Source organism: Phaseolus vulgaris, chromosome 2 (genome assembly GCF_051622355.1).
Source record: "Phaseolus vulgaris cultivar YP4 chromosome 2, ASM5162235v1, whole genome shotgun sequence".
NCBI lineage: Eukaryota > Viridiplantae > Streptophyta > Magnoliopsida > Fabales > Fabaceae > Phaseolus > Phaseolus vulgaris.
The window spans coordinates 28,522,775-28,534,827 of NC_143499.1; the positions used below are offsets into that span (position 1 = coordinate 28,522,775).

General features: G+C 33.7%; 1 protein-coding gene across 1 annotated transcript; it reads left to right on the plus strand.

Moving 5' to 3' along the window:
* The first annotated feature begins 3,955 nt into the window (after window positions 1–3,955).
* On the plus strand, window positions 3,956–6,096 carry LOC137811250 (transcription factor MYB53). Its single transcript, XM_068612921.2, has 3 exons — window positions 3,956–4,313; window positions 4,487–5,227; window positions 5,699–6,096. Exons 1-3 carry the CDS (start codon window positions 4,048–4,050, stop codon window positions 5,733–5,735), a joined length of 1,044 nt encoding a protein of 347 aa, XP_068469022.1. The 5' UTR covers window positions 3,956–4,047; the 3' UTR covers window positions 5,736–6,096.
* The last annotated feature ends 5,957 nt before the right edge of the window (window positions 6,097–12,053 follow it).

The following is a 12,053-nucleotide window of genomic DNA, read 5'->3' on the forward strand; positions in this document are numbered from 1 at the left end:
GATTTCTTATACTTTTTAAAGTGGTAGGTAGATGCTTATTAACTAAATTTTAATTTTAACTAATGATGTACGGTGGTGCAAAGAAAACTAAGTGAAACAACTTTTGAAGGACATTTTATGAGATTGAGAAATCATTCATAATTTTAGTTAACAAGATAAAATGGATGTTAATTATATAATGGAGATAAGAAATTATGAATGTTCAAAGGTGCAAAGTTATAGGTTGAGAAAATTTGGAAATCTTGTTGAGAATGAAGTTGGAAATGGTATATTTGGAACCAATAATGCAAAGGAATCAGACACTCATAATAGCAACAATCTTTACAAGAAATTACGAAACTTTTCAAATCCATTACCTTTAAATTTCAAGAAAACAATACATATTTATATTTTACTGAATTGTTTTAATTGTATTTCCAACTTTAGAGAACAATTAGTTTATAATTTTGGCAAACATATATATAGATTTACAAAAAGTTTTTTTTTTCTAAAAGAAGTAATTTAAATTATTAACTAATATAAATTATGATAAAGAAATGTTCTCATTGGAAAACTAGCCTTCGAAGATGTAAAGAGGGGAAGTCTTCTTTTCCAATAGTGTTGAAAATTTCTCAAGAATAAGATTTAACTTTTTGTATTTTAAGGATGAACTTTAACTTGTTATTGTAGATAGAAGAAAGGTTCACCTACATAAAATTCTTTAAAGCTTAAGTTTAGTAAAAACATTTAGTGAAAAATATAAGAAATAGTTAAGTATTAAGTAAAAACTTTATTTATTTATATATATATATATATTATATATATATATATGAAAAAGCTTTTAAATTTCCAATAATATATAAGGCTAATTAACTAACAACAACACTATTCAGTTTTTATATATGTTAATTCGAATATCAAATATACTTTAGATAAATAAAAATTGATCAAGTGTTGATTTATAATAATTTTTTATTGAAGGAAACCAAGTTTGATAAGTAACTGTTCATAAATGTCCTTAATTAGATTGACTTCAACAATACTCCACAGCTTCTTTGCCCCTAACATTTCACTATTGTTAACTTTTGACTTATAGTACTATACAGTTGTCGATCCAAAATAAGTGAAAAAAAAAAATTTGAAAGCAAAAATGAGGTAAGAAGTGAAGAATCTGCAGCATATCTTACCAAGTTCACATTTGGTGGTTGACAAATCTATGTTGTGATGTCACTCTCTCTTTGACCACCACATCAAACCTCCACATGATTACTTGAGAGGTCTGAATCAAACTCTCATCAATAAGATGTCAAATATTTCACCTTTTTAGTAAAAGAATAAAGATGAATGTCTCCCTCCAATTCGATCTTGTGTATCCGTAAGTCAATCACATTTTATCTCTTTCACAATTTTCTTTCCACCTTCTCCCAGTCTACCTTATCTGGGATGGGTCTCAAATTGGAATTGATAAGTGTTTTCAAATATTTTCAAGAATTTATGTATAAATTTTTTTACTAAGAAATGAGTTTTAACCTTAACTGAACTTCATAAAACCGACTTATAAGGTAAGGTTTGTATCCATTTATATACAATAAAATGTTCTCTTCTCTAGTCGATGTGGGATTTTCAACAATTTTAAAAGAAAAAAACTGAAAGTAATTAGTTCATAATTTTTTTAAACTTTCATTTTATTTATAAAAGGTTAATTTTTTTTTTCTTATCTTTGTTGTTTGAAAGTGTTTAGAAACACATCTAAACATACTTTCTAGTTGGTATCTACCTAAATGGCGTTTCAAGATTGAGAATTTGTTTTTAAAAAAATTTTCTCAACAAATTTGTTTTTAAGTAACCATATCTTTTGTAAAAAACTAATAATTATCAAGCATAAAAAATATATTAAATAAAGGAGCACTTGAAGTGCTTCAACTAATACATATCTTTTTGTAAATAACAATATTGTATTGAAAGTGTAATTTGAAAAGGAGAAATAATCTTTTTAGTATTAAATAAGTGAATTTAAGTCTAATTTATCTATACATAATTCACTAAAACTCACTTCTTAATTTAGTATCAAAGTTTATTATAGAGAAGTTTGTTGGATCTATCGTGATACTCATTGTTGGGTTGTAGTTAGATTATCCATAAATATTTACAATCGGTATATATCTTAGGAAATGTTTGAAATCTTATATTAACTAAAATAAAATCAATTTACAATATATAAGTGAGACGATTCTCATCTTATAATCTAGAGAAGTGAAAATATTTATAACCAAGTATCTTAGTTAGTGAATTTTTTTATATATTTGCTATTAAGAGATTGAATGTAGCCTAAATTAAATATTGAATACATGGATTAATTAATTGTTCTTTTCTCGAATTTCCAGCAATATGGAACTTCCAAACATTTTTAGTATTAATTTATATATTATTTAGTTATTATAATAATTTTATCAATACCGGTGGACCACAATTTGACCACCATTGAACAATTAAACCTTAAAATAGAATTTGACCAGTTTAATATCGATTAGGTTTTAAAATATAATTGAATATATTTATTGAAATATCTCTTCTTAATTATTCTTAATTTTGTCCTTGACGTGTACGTGTACGTATTGTTAATACTTTATCAACAAAAACCAAAAATAATGACGGAAACCAGCGATCACAAGAGGACCACCGTTACAACATCCTCGTAATTAATAATGGTCATTGGAGGATTTTTTTGCTCACACCCTCTTTCCTTTCCTTTAGAAGTGAATATTTTATACTATGTGATAATTGTGGAGGAAACACTGCTCCGTCGTCTGAGAAATTTGAATGAGAAAGTGTGTTCATCCTTGAAACGAGTGCAATGAATGAGAGGAGCAGGTGGTGCATTGTTCGTGCTTGACAATTATTATTATCAAGCAGACGTTGGTCATGACAACACAATCGAGGGATGCAAATCTAAGAAGAAAATGACAAAGTTGGTGACGAAACTGATGAAAAAAATGAACAACTGAAGATAATATTGTGCATGAAGGAACATAGGAAGCATCCATGTTAGTTAGGGCAAGATCTTGCACACTACGTACCCTATGGGGTGGACCCATGATGAGACCTTACCAGGAGGGGCTTTTGCACTTCAAGGCTCTGTAAAGTTTTCGATGTTATTTGTTTCCCCGACATTATTTTTCAGTTTTGAAACTCTTATTCTGATACAGTTCATTGGAATTCAAATAGCACATAATCAAATATGAAGTTTGGACAGAAAAATCTACCATTAGTGAATGTAAACCTATGATATCTTACAGCGTTATAAGAAACTAATTAAAAAGGCATTCTTCCATTAATACAAAAAAATTGAGCCCTTTCATCTTTAAACATATATTTTTTTCTACACTTACTAGCAATGAATCAGATGAATTTTTCGTACGCTAGTTTAAATTCTGTGACATGGTATATATAGCTCACTGGTACTTTTTATACTGTGAAACTTTTTATTTGTAGTTTCCAAATTCAAATTCAACAGTATCATAATCTCCCAAAACTCCATGAACGTTCATGGGCATGCTGCTGCTTCAAAAACACAGAAAAAGAAAATAGGCTTTTAGTTTGCTATTCTCGATTGTATCGAAAATCTTCAAACGTTGGACCAACAGGTCAAACCACGATATATAACTAAATAAAAAAGAATCCATTCAAACAATATTTGTAGGCACTTTAGGAAATTCAATGAACTTTACCTTGTGCTTAAACGACACTTGCCCTACCTAATCCTGGTTTTAGTTATATCATATATCTGCCAATAATTAAATTTCTCCGTGGCTGAAATATACCAAAGGGTAATCTCTAGGTAACTTCTTTCACACAATCATTTTTCCCTTTGTTTTCCAATTAAACGTAATTGAAAAAACAATAAAATGATGACATCATTTCTTGAATTCGCGTCCCCTCTGCACCTATAAAACCAAATATCACGAGCAATTAAACTATAACCCTAACTTAGTTTTTCCCTGAAAGCAGACCACCTTAAGTGTTTACTATTCTTTGTCTTGGAACATATCTCTGTTGTGCCTCTACATTATGGGTAGATCACCGTGTCGTGAGGAGATTAGGGGTGTAAAGAAAGGACCATGGACACCAGAAGAAGATGAGAAGCTGATTGATTATATCAGTAAACACTGCCATGGCAGTTGGAGAACACTTCCAAAGCGTGCAGGGCTCAATAGATGCGGTAAGAGCTGCAGATTAAGGTGGACAAACTATCTGAGGCCTGATATCAAGAGAGGCCAATTCACTGAAGAAGATGAGAGAGTTATCATCAACCTTCATTCAGTTCTCGGAAACAAGTATGTACATGTTTGCTTCGATTGTAAATAAGTCTAAAAAATTTACCTTATTTTTGGGGATTCATATGAGAAAAAATGAAACAATTTTCTTAAAAGGGAAAATTTTCTGAAGCTAATAACTTCCTTAACTAAAGGAAACCTGTTTTGATATTTTTCTGTATTTTTTCTTGTAGGTGGTCGAAGATTGCAGCTCATCTGCCAGGACGAACTGATAATGAGATCAAGAATTATTGGAACACTCACATAAGGAAAAAGCTTCTAAAGATGGGTATTGATCCAGAAACTCACAAGCCAAGGACAGACTTGAATCACCTCATGAGTCTTTCTCAGTTGCTTGGCATGTCAAACTTGAGCAGTGTTACGAGTACAACTTGGGGCAGTAACCATCTTGGTTTACAACCAGATATCACTCAGCTAGCCAAAATACAACTGCTGCAAAATCTTTTGCAACTTATGAACAACAATTCATTTGTTAACATGGGTAACCCTTACCTCTTAGGCAATCTCAACCCTTCATTTCTGAACGGCACAAACCCCCTCCAAACTAAGGAGCCTGTGGTGTTGAGTGGTAGTGAAAGATTTGTTAACCCTAGTGTGTACTCTCAAGCACAAAGTGAGTGCTCTCAGCAGCAGGATGTTTCAAAATCATTGGCAGATGCGGAGGGTGGATCCGTTCCACAGGATCTTGATTACAACAAAATTAGCAGCACTAATCATTCACGTGAAAATCAAGAAGAAAACCCTCTTCCTGCATTAGTTTCTGCCTCCCCGAGGATGGGAACCTTCAACCAAATGGACAGTTGTGGTAACTTAGCACAAACGAGCACAGAGTCACCTTCCAACACATTCTTTGATGATTGGGAGAAGTTGCTTGATGATGAAAGAAGCGATTCCTATTGGAAAGAGATTCTAGAGTAAGACCCTATTCTCAACTGCTTTCGTGTTCTTCGTAGCTATATAGGTTTTACCTGCTTCCATGCACCTTGTGAGAAAATGTTATAAGCTTCATATATATTAGTTAATTTCCATATGACACGAAGTCAAATTTTCAATTTACTAAAAATATTTATTGAACTCAAACAAGCACAATGTGAAGACGCATACTATAACTTTGCTGAATGTTATCATAAAAAGGGGAAAAAAAGTGTATAGCTTGATCAAAACTAGGATGTTTTGAGCACAAGAAGGTCAAGATAATATTAAAATACGAGCTATTATGTTGTTCTTACACAATACTGATTGTAAGAAAAAACTATGAATATACTGATTGTAATATTATATAATTTTGGTACATTTTAAGCTTTCAATTAGTTATAAAATTGACCAGGTTTTGCATATTTATTTACCTTCTCAGTTAACCTGATATTTTCCTTTTTATTCTGCAGCTTTACATCCACTTCTGCGTCACCGATTATGTGGTAGAAGAATCATCGATTCTCTTTCAGGATGATCCATCAATTCATGGATATATATTACGTACGGAGAAGAGATACGCAGTTTTATTCATTCATGGTTTTTTTCTTTGTTTAGATTCATTTCTCTTTTATACAGTACATGGGTATACAAAACATACACACACATATATATTAAAGATACAAGTATGCATATTTATATATATGGAGAGTTGCATCAATATATATATAGCTTTATATGTGTTCTCTCAGAAAGAATTTATATATGACCTTTTGTAATTTCAATTAAAAATTCTAAGGAATTCTTTCGATGTATGTCTCATCTCTGGTGAGTTTATCTATGACTAGGGGTTTTTTCCTCTTTGCTCCTACTGAAATATGACAAATTCCAAATCCTCTAGGCTTTTTCTACAGTGATCACGGTCTAATTACTCTATCAAGTTATGCATCTGACTTTTAGTGTATGATGTATAAGTCAACCTTGTCACCACAATTTCTCGCCGACTAAAGAAATTATGCTCTCTTAAGTATCACATCAAATGATGAACATGTAGAAGATTAGAAGCTAATCCAAATGACTAATTGTCGTTGGAATTATTAGATTTTTCCAGATTCCAGACCAACTGTTCCGTCAGATTAATTGGTTAAGTCTGAAAGAAGATAAAAATAACGATAAAGAAAAAAAAATGCTGCAAGAGGCCACATCCAATGTAACCACCCCTTTGTTTTTAAATTCACTAAAGAAGATTATAATTATTACCTCCTTTATTTTGAGATAATGTTTTAGGTATGGGATTAATGAAGGACACGACACAAGTTATCCTTCAAAAACTTTGTTTCTAGAATCATCGTGACTTTATTTACCACCTATTTCATTCTAACAAGAAACCTCGTCTTTATAGTCATATTCGTTTGAAAGAAAAAGATAATGCAACTAACACTATTGGATGATGCGAATTTAAAAACAGATAACTATGGTACACTAATTAATTGGAGCTTTAAATATTATTTATTCAAATTTAAATTTTATAAAAGTTAAAAGGCTACGTACTCTCCATAACCCTAAAAAAAAACCTCAAACAAAGTCATGTTTGCCCCTCAAAAACGCCTGCACCTTTCTAAGCTTATTTCGGGGGCGCGTCTCCCACACATTGCCCTTCCCTCAGGTAGATTTCGTGAAGAACAAATCAAAATTATTAACAATTTTTTTGACAAAGAATTAAAGAAATTAAATTAAATTGGATACTTTAAGGGTGTCCTAACCCTTATACAAACCCACCAAAGTTGGACTAAACTACCTGTAAAAATCAAACCTATTACGACGTCATGTAAAAATCCTGTTTAAAACCTCTTACAAAAAACAAAATCTAAGCATGACAGCAAAATAGCTAAACACTAAAATAGTATCCCAAAAACTATCACAACCCAGCAGTTTATAGCTTGCTTTCAATAGCAAAAAGGTAATTTACTATATGCTCAAGCTCTTACTTACTCCAACAAGACATGCTTTCTACAAAGGAACACATTATCCAAGATTTTCATATATAATCAAGACCTATCATAACACCTATTTGAACAACACCATTACTGACAACAAAGGTACCATACGTGACACCACCAAGAATTGCCTTGGTTTTATCTAGCTCCAGAAGGATTTTGAGCATGTTTAAATCTCCACCTTTGTCGAATAAAAAAATCTTCGTACCACCATCTTTTCACACTTCATTCTTCTTTTATAATATTAATACGCTGCTCCCCTTCAGCTATACCTGCACCAATAACACAACCTTTCCCACCTCTCAAACTAACTCAAAGAAGCAATACGAACCCATTACCTTGTTCTTGAAAAAATTATACCATATTTATTACAACATCCAACCAATCATGCAGAATATAAAGAGGGTTAAGATGGCTCCTGTAATATACATGCATCAACATATGCAAAAATAAAAACACATTTATTCCCTTACCTAGTTACCATGTTAACACGGGTTAATGGTGATAAGATCCAATCAGAAAAGGAAAAGATAACTTTCTTTTCTTTGTGTTTCAACCATACCCATGATTGTACTTGTGCCATGGTAAAAATCTCCTCTGCGTCTATCTTTGCTTGGTTAAAGATAACCCTGTTTCTATGCTTCCATATACTCCATACTATTGAGACCCAAAGGCTTTTCCATAACCTATTGCCTTCTTTGTTAGAGCACATACAAGAGAATTGTTCAAAATGATAAATTAATTCATTGTGGTTTACTAAACTAATTCCCAACCAACTAAAGCACATATTCTAAACTTTACTTGATTCCCTACATGAAAGGAGGATGTGTGCAGTTGTCTCCTCTTCGCTTCCACATAATACGCATAAAGTATCTCCTAATGAAACTCCCCTTTTGTGCAGGTTCTGTTTTGTCACTAACCTATTCGATAAGACCCTCCATACATAAAACATGGTTGAGGGCATAACCTTTAAATTCCAAAGAGAACCAAACACTGATACCCCCCCCAAACCCGTGGTTAGCTAGCTTATTATAAGTAGATTTTACCGAAAAAGTATAAGATGGAGGATCGTTCCATGTCCTTGAATCCTCTTTATCAGATTGTAGTGACACCTGTGATATTATTGACATGAACTCCTCTACCATAGTTTTTTCCCATTCAAACCAATCTCTTCTCCAACTGAATTTTCACTCCCACCCATCTGCGTTCCAACTACCAAAATTATCAATAGGTTTGTCTTTAAGCTCAGAGTTATTGTATATTCTTTCATATCTTACTCTGAGTTGACCATTGGATAGTCATTCATCTTCCCAGAATTTGACCTTCACCCCTGATCCAACTTTCCAAACCATATTCTGATTGAACCAATTAACTCCTTGGTCTGAAATACTAACTTTGAATAAATCTAACCACCATCTAGATGTAAACCTGTTTTGTTTCGGTACATATGAGTTTGACAACCACCTCAAACCATACTTAGATTCTAAGACCTCCTTCCAAAGACCAAATTCTATGGAACCCAGTCTCCATAGCCATTTTGCCAAGAGTGCCTTATTGAACAACTCGATACGCCTAATACCAAGACCTCCCTCCTCTTTCACTTTACAAATATTATCCCAACTAGTCCAAGCAATTTTCTTCCCTTCCGTTCCCCACCCCCACAGGAACTTTCTCTGTAATTTTGTAATCTCCTGGCACACTCCAATTGGTGCTTTAAAAAAGGATAAGTAAAATGGTGGTATAGCGTTGATAACATATTTTATAAGGCACACTCTTCCCGCGAATGACAGGTTCCTCCCCTTCCATACAGAAAGTTTCTTCCTTATCTTCGATACCACAGGCTCCCAAAAAGAACACCTAGACGAATTATCACCTATAGTTAAACCTAAGTATGAGAAAGGTATCTCCATTATGCTGCAATGAAGTATTTCTGAATACATTTTCACTTCATAACTATTTACTCCAATTGCGCCTATCTTACTCTTAAAGAAGTTTACCCTAAGACTCGAGCTTAATTCAAAACATCTTAATATAGCCTTAATGCACCTAATATTCTGCACGTTTGATTCGCATAAGAAGAGGGTATCGTCTACAAATTGGAGTAGATCCACCTCCACATTTTTATCCCCTATTTTAATTCCTGATAGCAAGTTTTTTCTTGTCGCTTGTTTTACAAGCCCAGATAAACCTTGTCCGACAATCAGAAACAAAAACGGTGCCATCGAATCCCCTTGTCTAAGACCTCTAGTTGGTTTGAATTCTTTTGTCGGGCTACCATTTACCAAAACCGAGACAGTAGCCGATTCAAGGCAAGCTCTAACCCACTGAACCCATTTTCCACAAAACCCTAGTCTTCCCATCATGTAAAATAAGAACTCCCAACTTACCGAATCGTATGTCTTCTCAAAATCAAGTTTCATAATCACCCCCCTTTTCTTCCTTCTTTTCAAATCGTCCACAACCTCATTCACTACAAGGACACTATCTAACAATCCTCTATTGGACAAAAAAGCTGACTGTGAACCATCAATTACTTTCTCGATTACTTTTTTAATCCTATTAGACAACACTTTTGTCAAAATCTTGTACAGATAACCGACGAGTGATATAGGTCTGTATTCTTCAAGGGATTGAGGGTTCTCAGACTTTGGGATCAACGTTAAGAATGAAGCATTACAACCCTTTAGAATCTTCCCCTCTTTGTGAAAGAATTTTACTGCTCCCAACACATCCTTTTCTAGTAAACACCAGTTACTTTTAATGAAACTAAAAGTTACTCCGTCAGGGCCAGGACTTTTATGACTATCACAATTCCAAATGGCTTCCTTTATTTCCTTTTCATTGACTGGGTCTGTCAAGAGTCTATTATCAGATTCAGAAATCTCCTTAAATTCCACATTATCCAACCTAAACTCCAATATCTTCGATGGCCGACATCTTGTTCTTGTAAAACTCTTTAACCACCTCTTTTACCCTATTTGGTTCTTCCACCCAGATACCAGAGAGATTACAATGTGCTCCTTTTATCTCATTTTTCATCTTCCTCCATTTGATGGAAGCATGGAAGAATTTTGAGTTGGAATCCCCCTGTTTAATCCATAATGCTCTTGACTTTTGTTGTAATAAATATTCGTTCCTCTCATTTATGTCCTGTAGCTGGCTCAAAAGTTCTCTTCTTTCCCTGATCTTGTTTTCGTCCAAACCATCTACATCATCTCTCATATCTAACTCTTGTATATTCCTCAAGATATCAAGTTTAATCTTATCAATATGCCCAAAGACATCTTTATTCCATCCTTTCATATCACTCTTTAACATCTTTAGTTTCTCTTTTAACACAATAATTTCGTTGCCCTGAACCAAGTAACTTTCCCATTTGTTTTTAATAAAATTTTCAAACTCCTTATCTTCCTGCCATATGTCACGAAACCTAAAAGGTTTTGAACCCCAATCTACCACATTTGATTTTAGCACTAAAGCACAGTGGTCAAATATTTGTCTATTTATAACATATTGCTTACTTCCTGACCATTGTTGTAACCATTCAAAGGAAATTAAGAATTTATCAAGTATGTTCTTTGCTTTATCATTAGGTCTATACCAAGTATATTTTCTCCAATACAGGGTATATCCACCAACTCCATATTATCAATGAAATTATTAAAACCTTGCAATTCTCTCTTGTTACCATTACCATTGGAACTATTTATTCCCCTACATTCCCTTTCATTTCTTATGAGTTGAAATCCCCCAAAATGCACCAAGAGTTACACGGTTTCCTTTGCCTAATCTCTAATAAATCTGCCCACATTTGCATTTTCACGTGCAGAATACAAGAAGAGTACACGTTTACAATAACAACAGGAATATTTTTCTCCTTGAAAAACCCCGAGAACACTATGAACCATCTATTGATGATGTGATTAGAACACTAGAAAAACTTTTTATGCCAAATCGTAAGAATACCCCCTGACCCGTTAGTTGGATTGCTATAAAAATAATCAATATCGTTATCTCCCCATAACTGACAACAATTATTTAAACTAAAGTTTGACAATCTTACTTCTTGCAAGCACAACATTCTAACATCTTCCTTTCTGATCAAATACTTAATATACCTCCATTTCACAGGACTCCCAAACCCTCTCACATTTAACGTAAGAATTCTCATTGGTAACCCATAACCTCCCTCACTTCCCTTTGGAGTTTCAAACTCCTATCCCTTTTTTCTAATTCTTCTAGGCTAACCATGACATTACCTTCATCCCTACATGTAGCCCCTAATTGTTTACCCAATTCCCATACCTGAATCGTTTCTAGACTTCCATGTTTCAACCAGAACAAACGATTATAGTTATTTATTGCCATATCAGAAACAGAATTACTAATATGAGATAGAGCTGACCTTACATTCTTGCGTTCTTCCCACTTGTTGTTTTTGCTTGATTCGCCCACCCAAAAAATTATTCTTTCCATTGTAGAGGATGAATTAATTGTGACCGGTTCAATGCCTTGTTTTGTTTGATTGTCCATAACATTCGCAACCAATTGATCCCCCTTATTTGTTGGTTTGTCGAACGGTGCATATGTGTCCCTTATTCTGCTTAAACTCGAACCAGATTGAAAATGGGTGTTCGTGTGTTTGTGCTTCGTTTCGTTTGAATTTTGTTTGAGAGGTGATTGGTATGCCTCCCTTGTTTGTGACCCACGTAGAGAGTCTTCCATCCTCGGTAGAGAGCCTTGTGCCGCCGGTGGCAAAGCCTTACTCACATCCGCCATCGATGTCTCCTCGGCGACCTTTCTTACCTTTTCAAAATCCCTGCTCCCTGAT

Bases quoted from the DNA above. Each gene is read 5' to 3' on its own strand.
- LOC137811250 (XM_068612921.2), top strand. From the start codon at position 4,048: ATGGGTAGATCACCGTGTCGTGAGGAGATTAGGGGTGTAAAGAAAGGA. The intron at 4,314-4,486 runs GTATGTACATGT...TTTTTCTTGTAG, and splicing joins CATTCAGTTCTCGGAAACAA to GTGGTCGAAGATTGCAGCTC. The intron at 5,228-5,698 runs GTAAGACCCTAT...TTTATTCTGCAG, and splicing joins TATTGGAAAGAGATTCTAGA to CTTTACATCCACTTCTGCGT.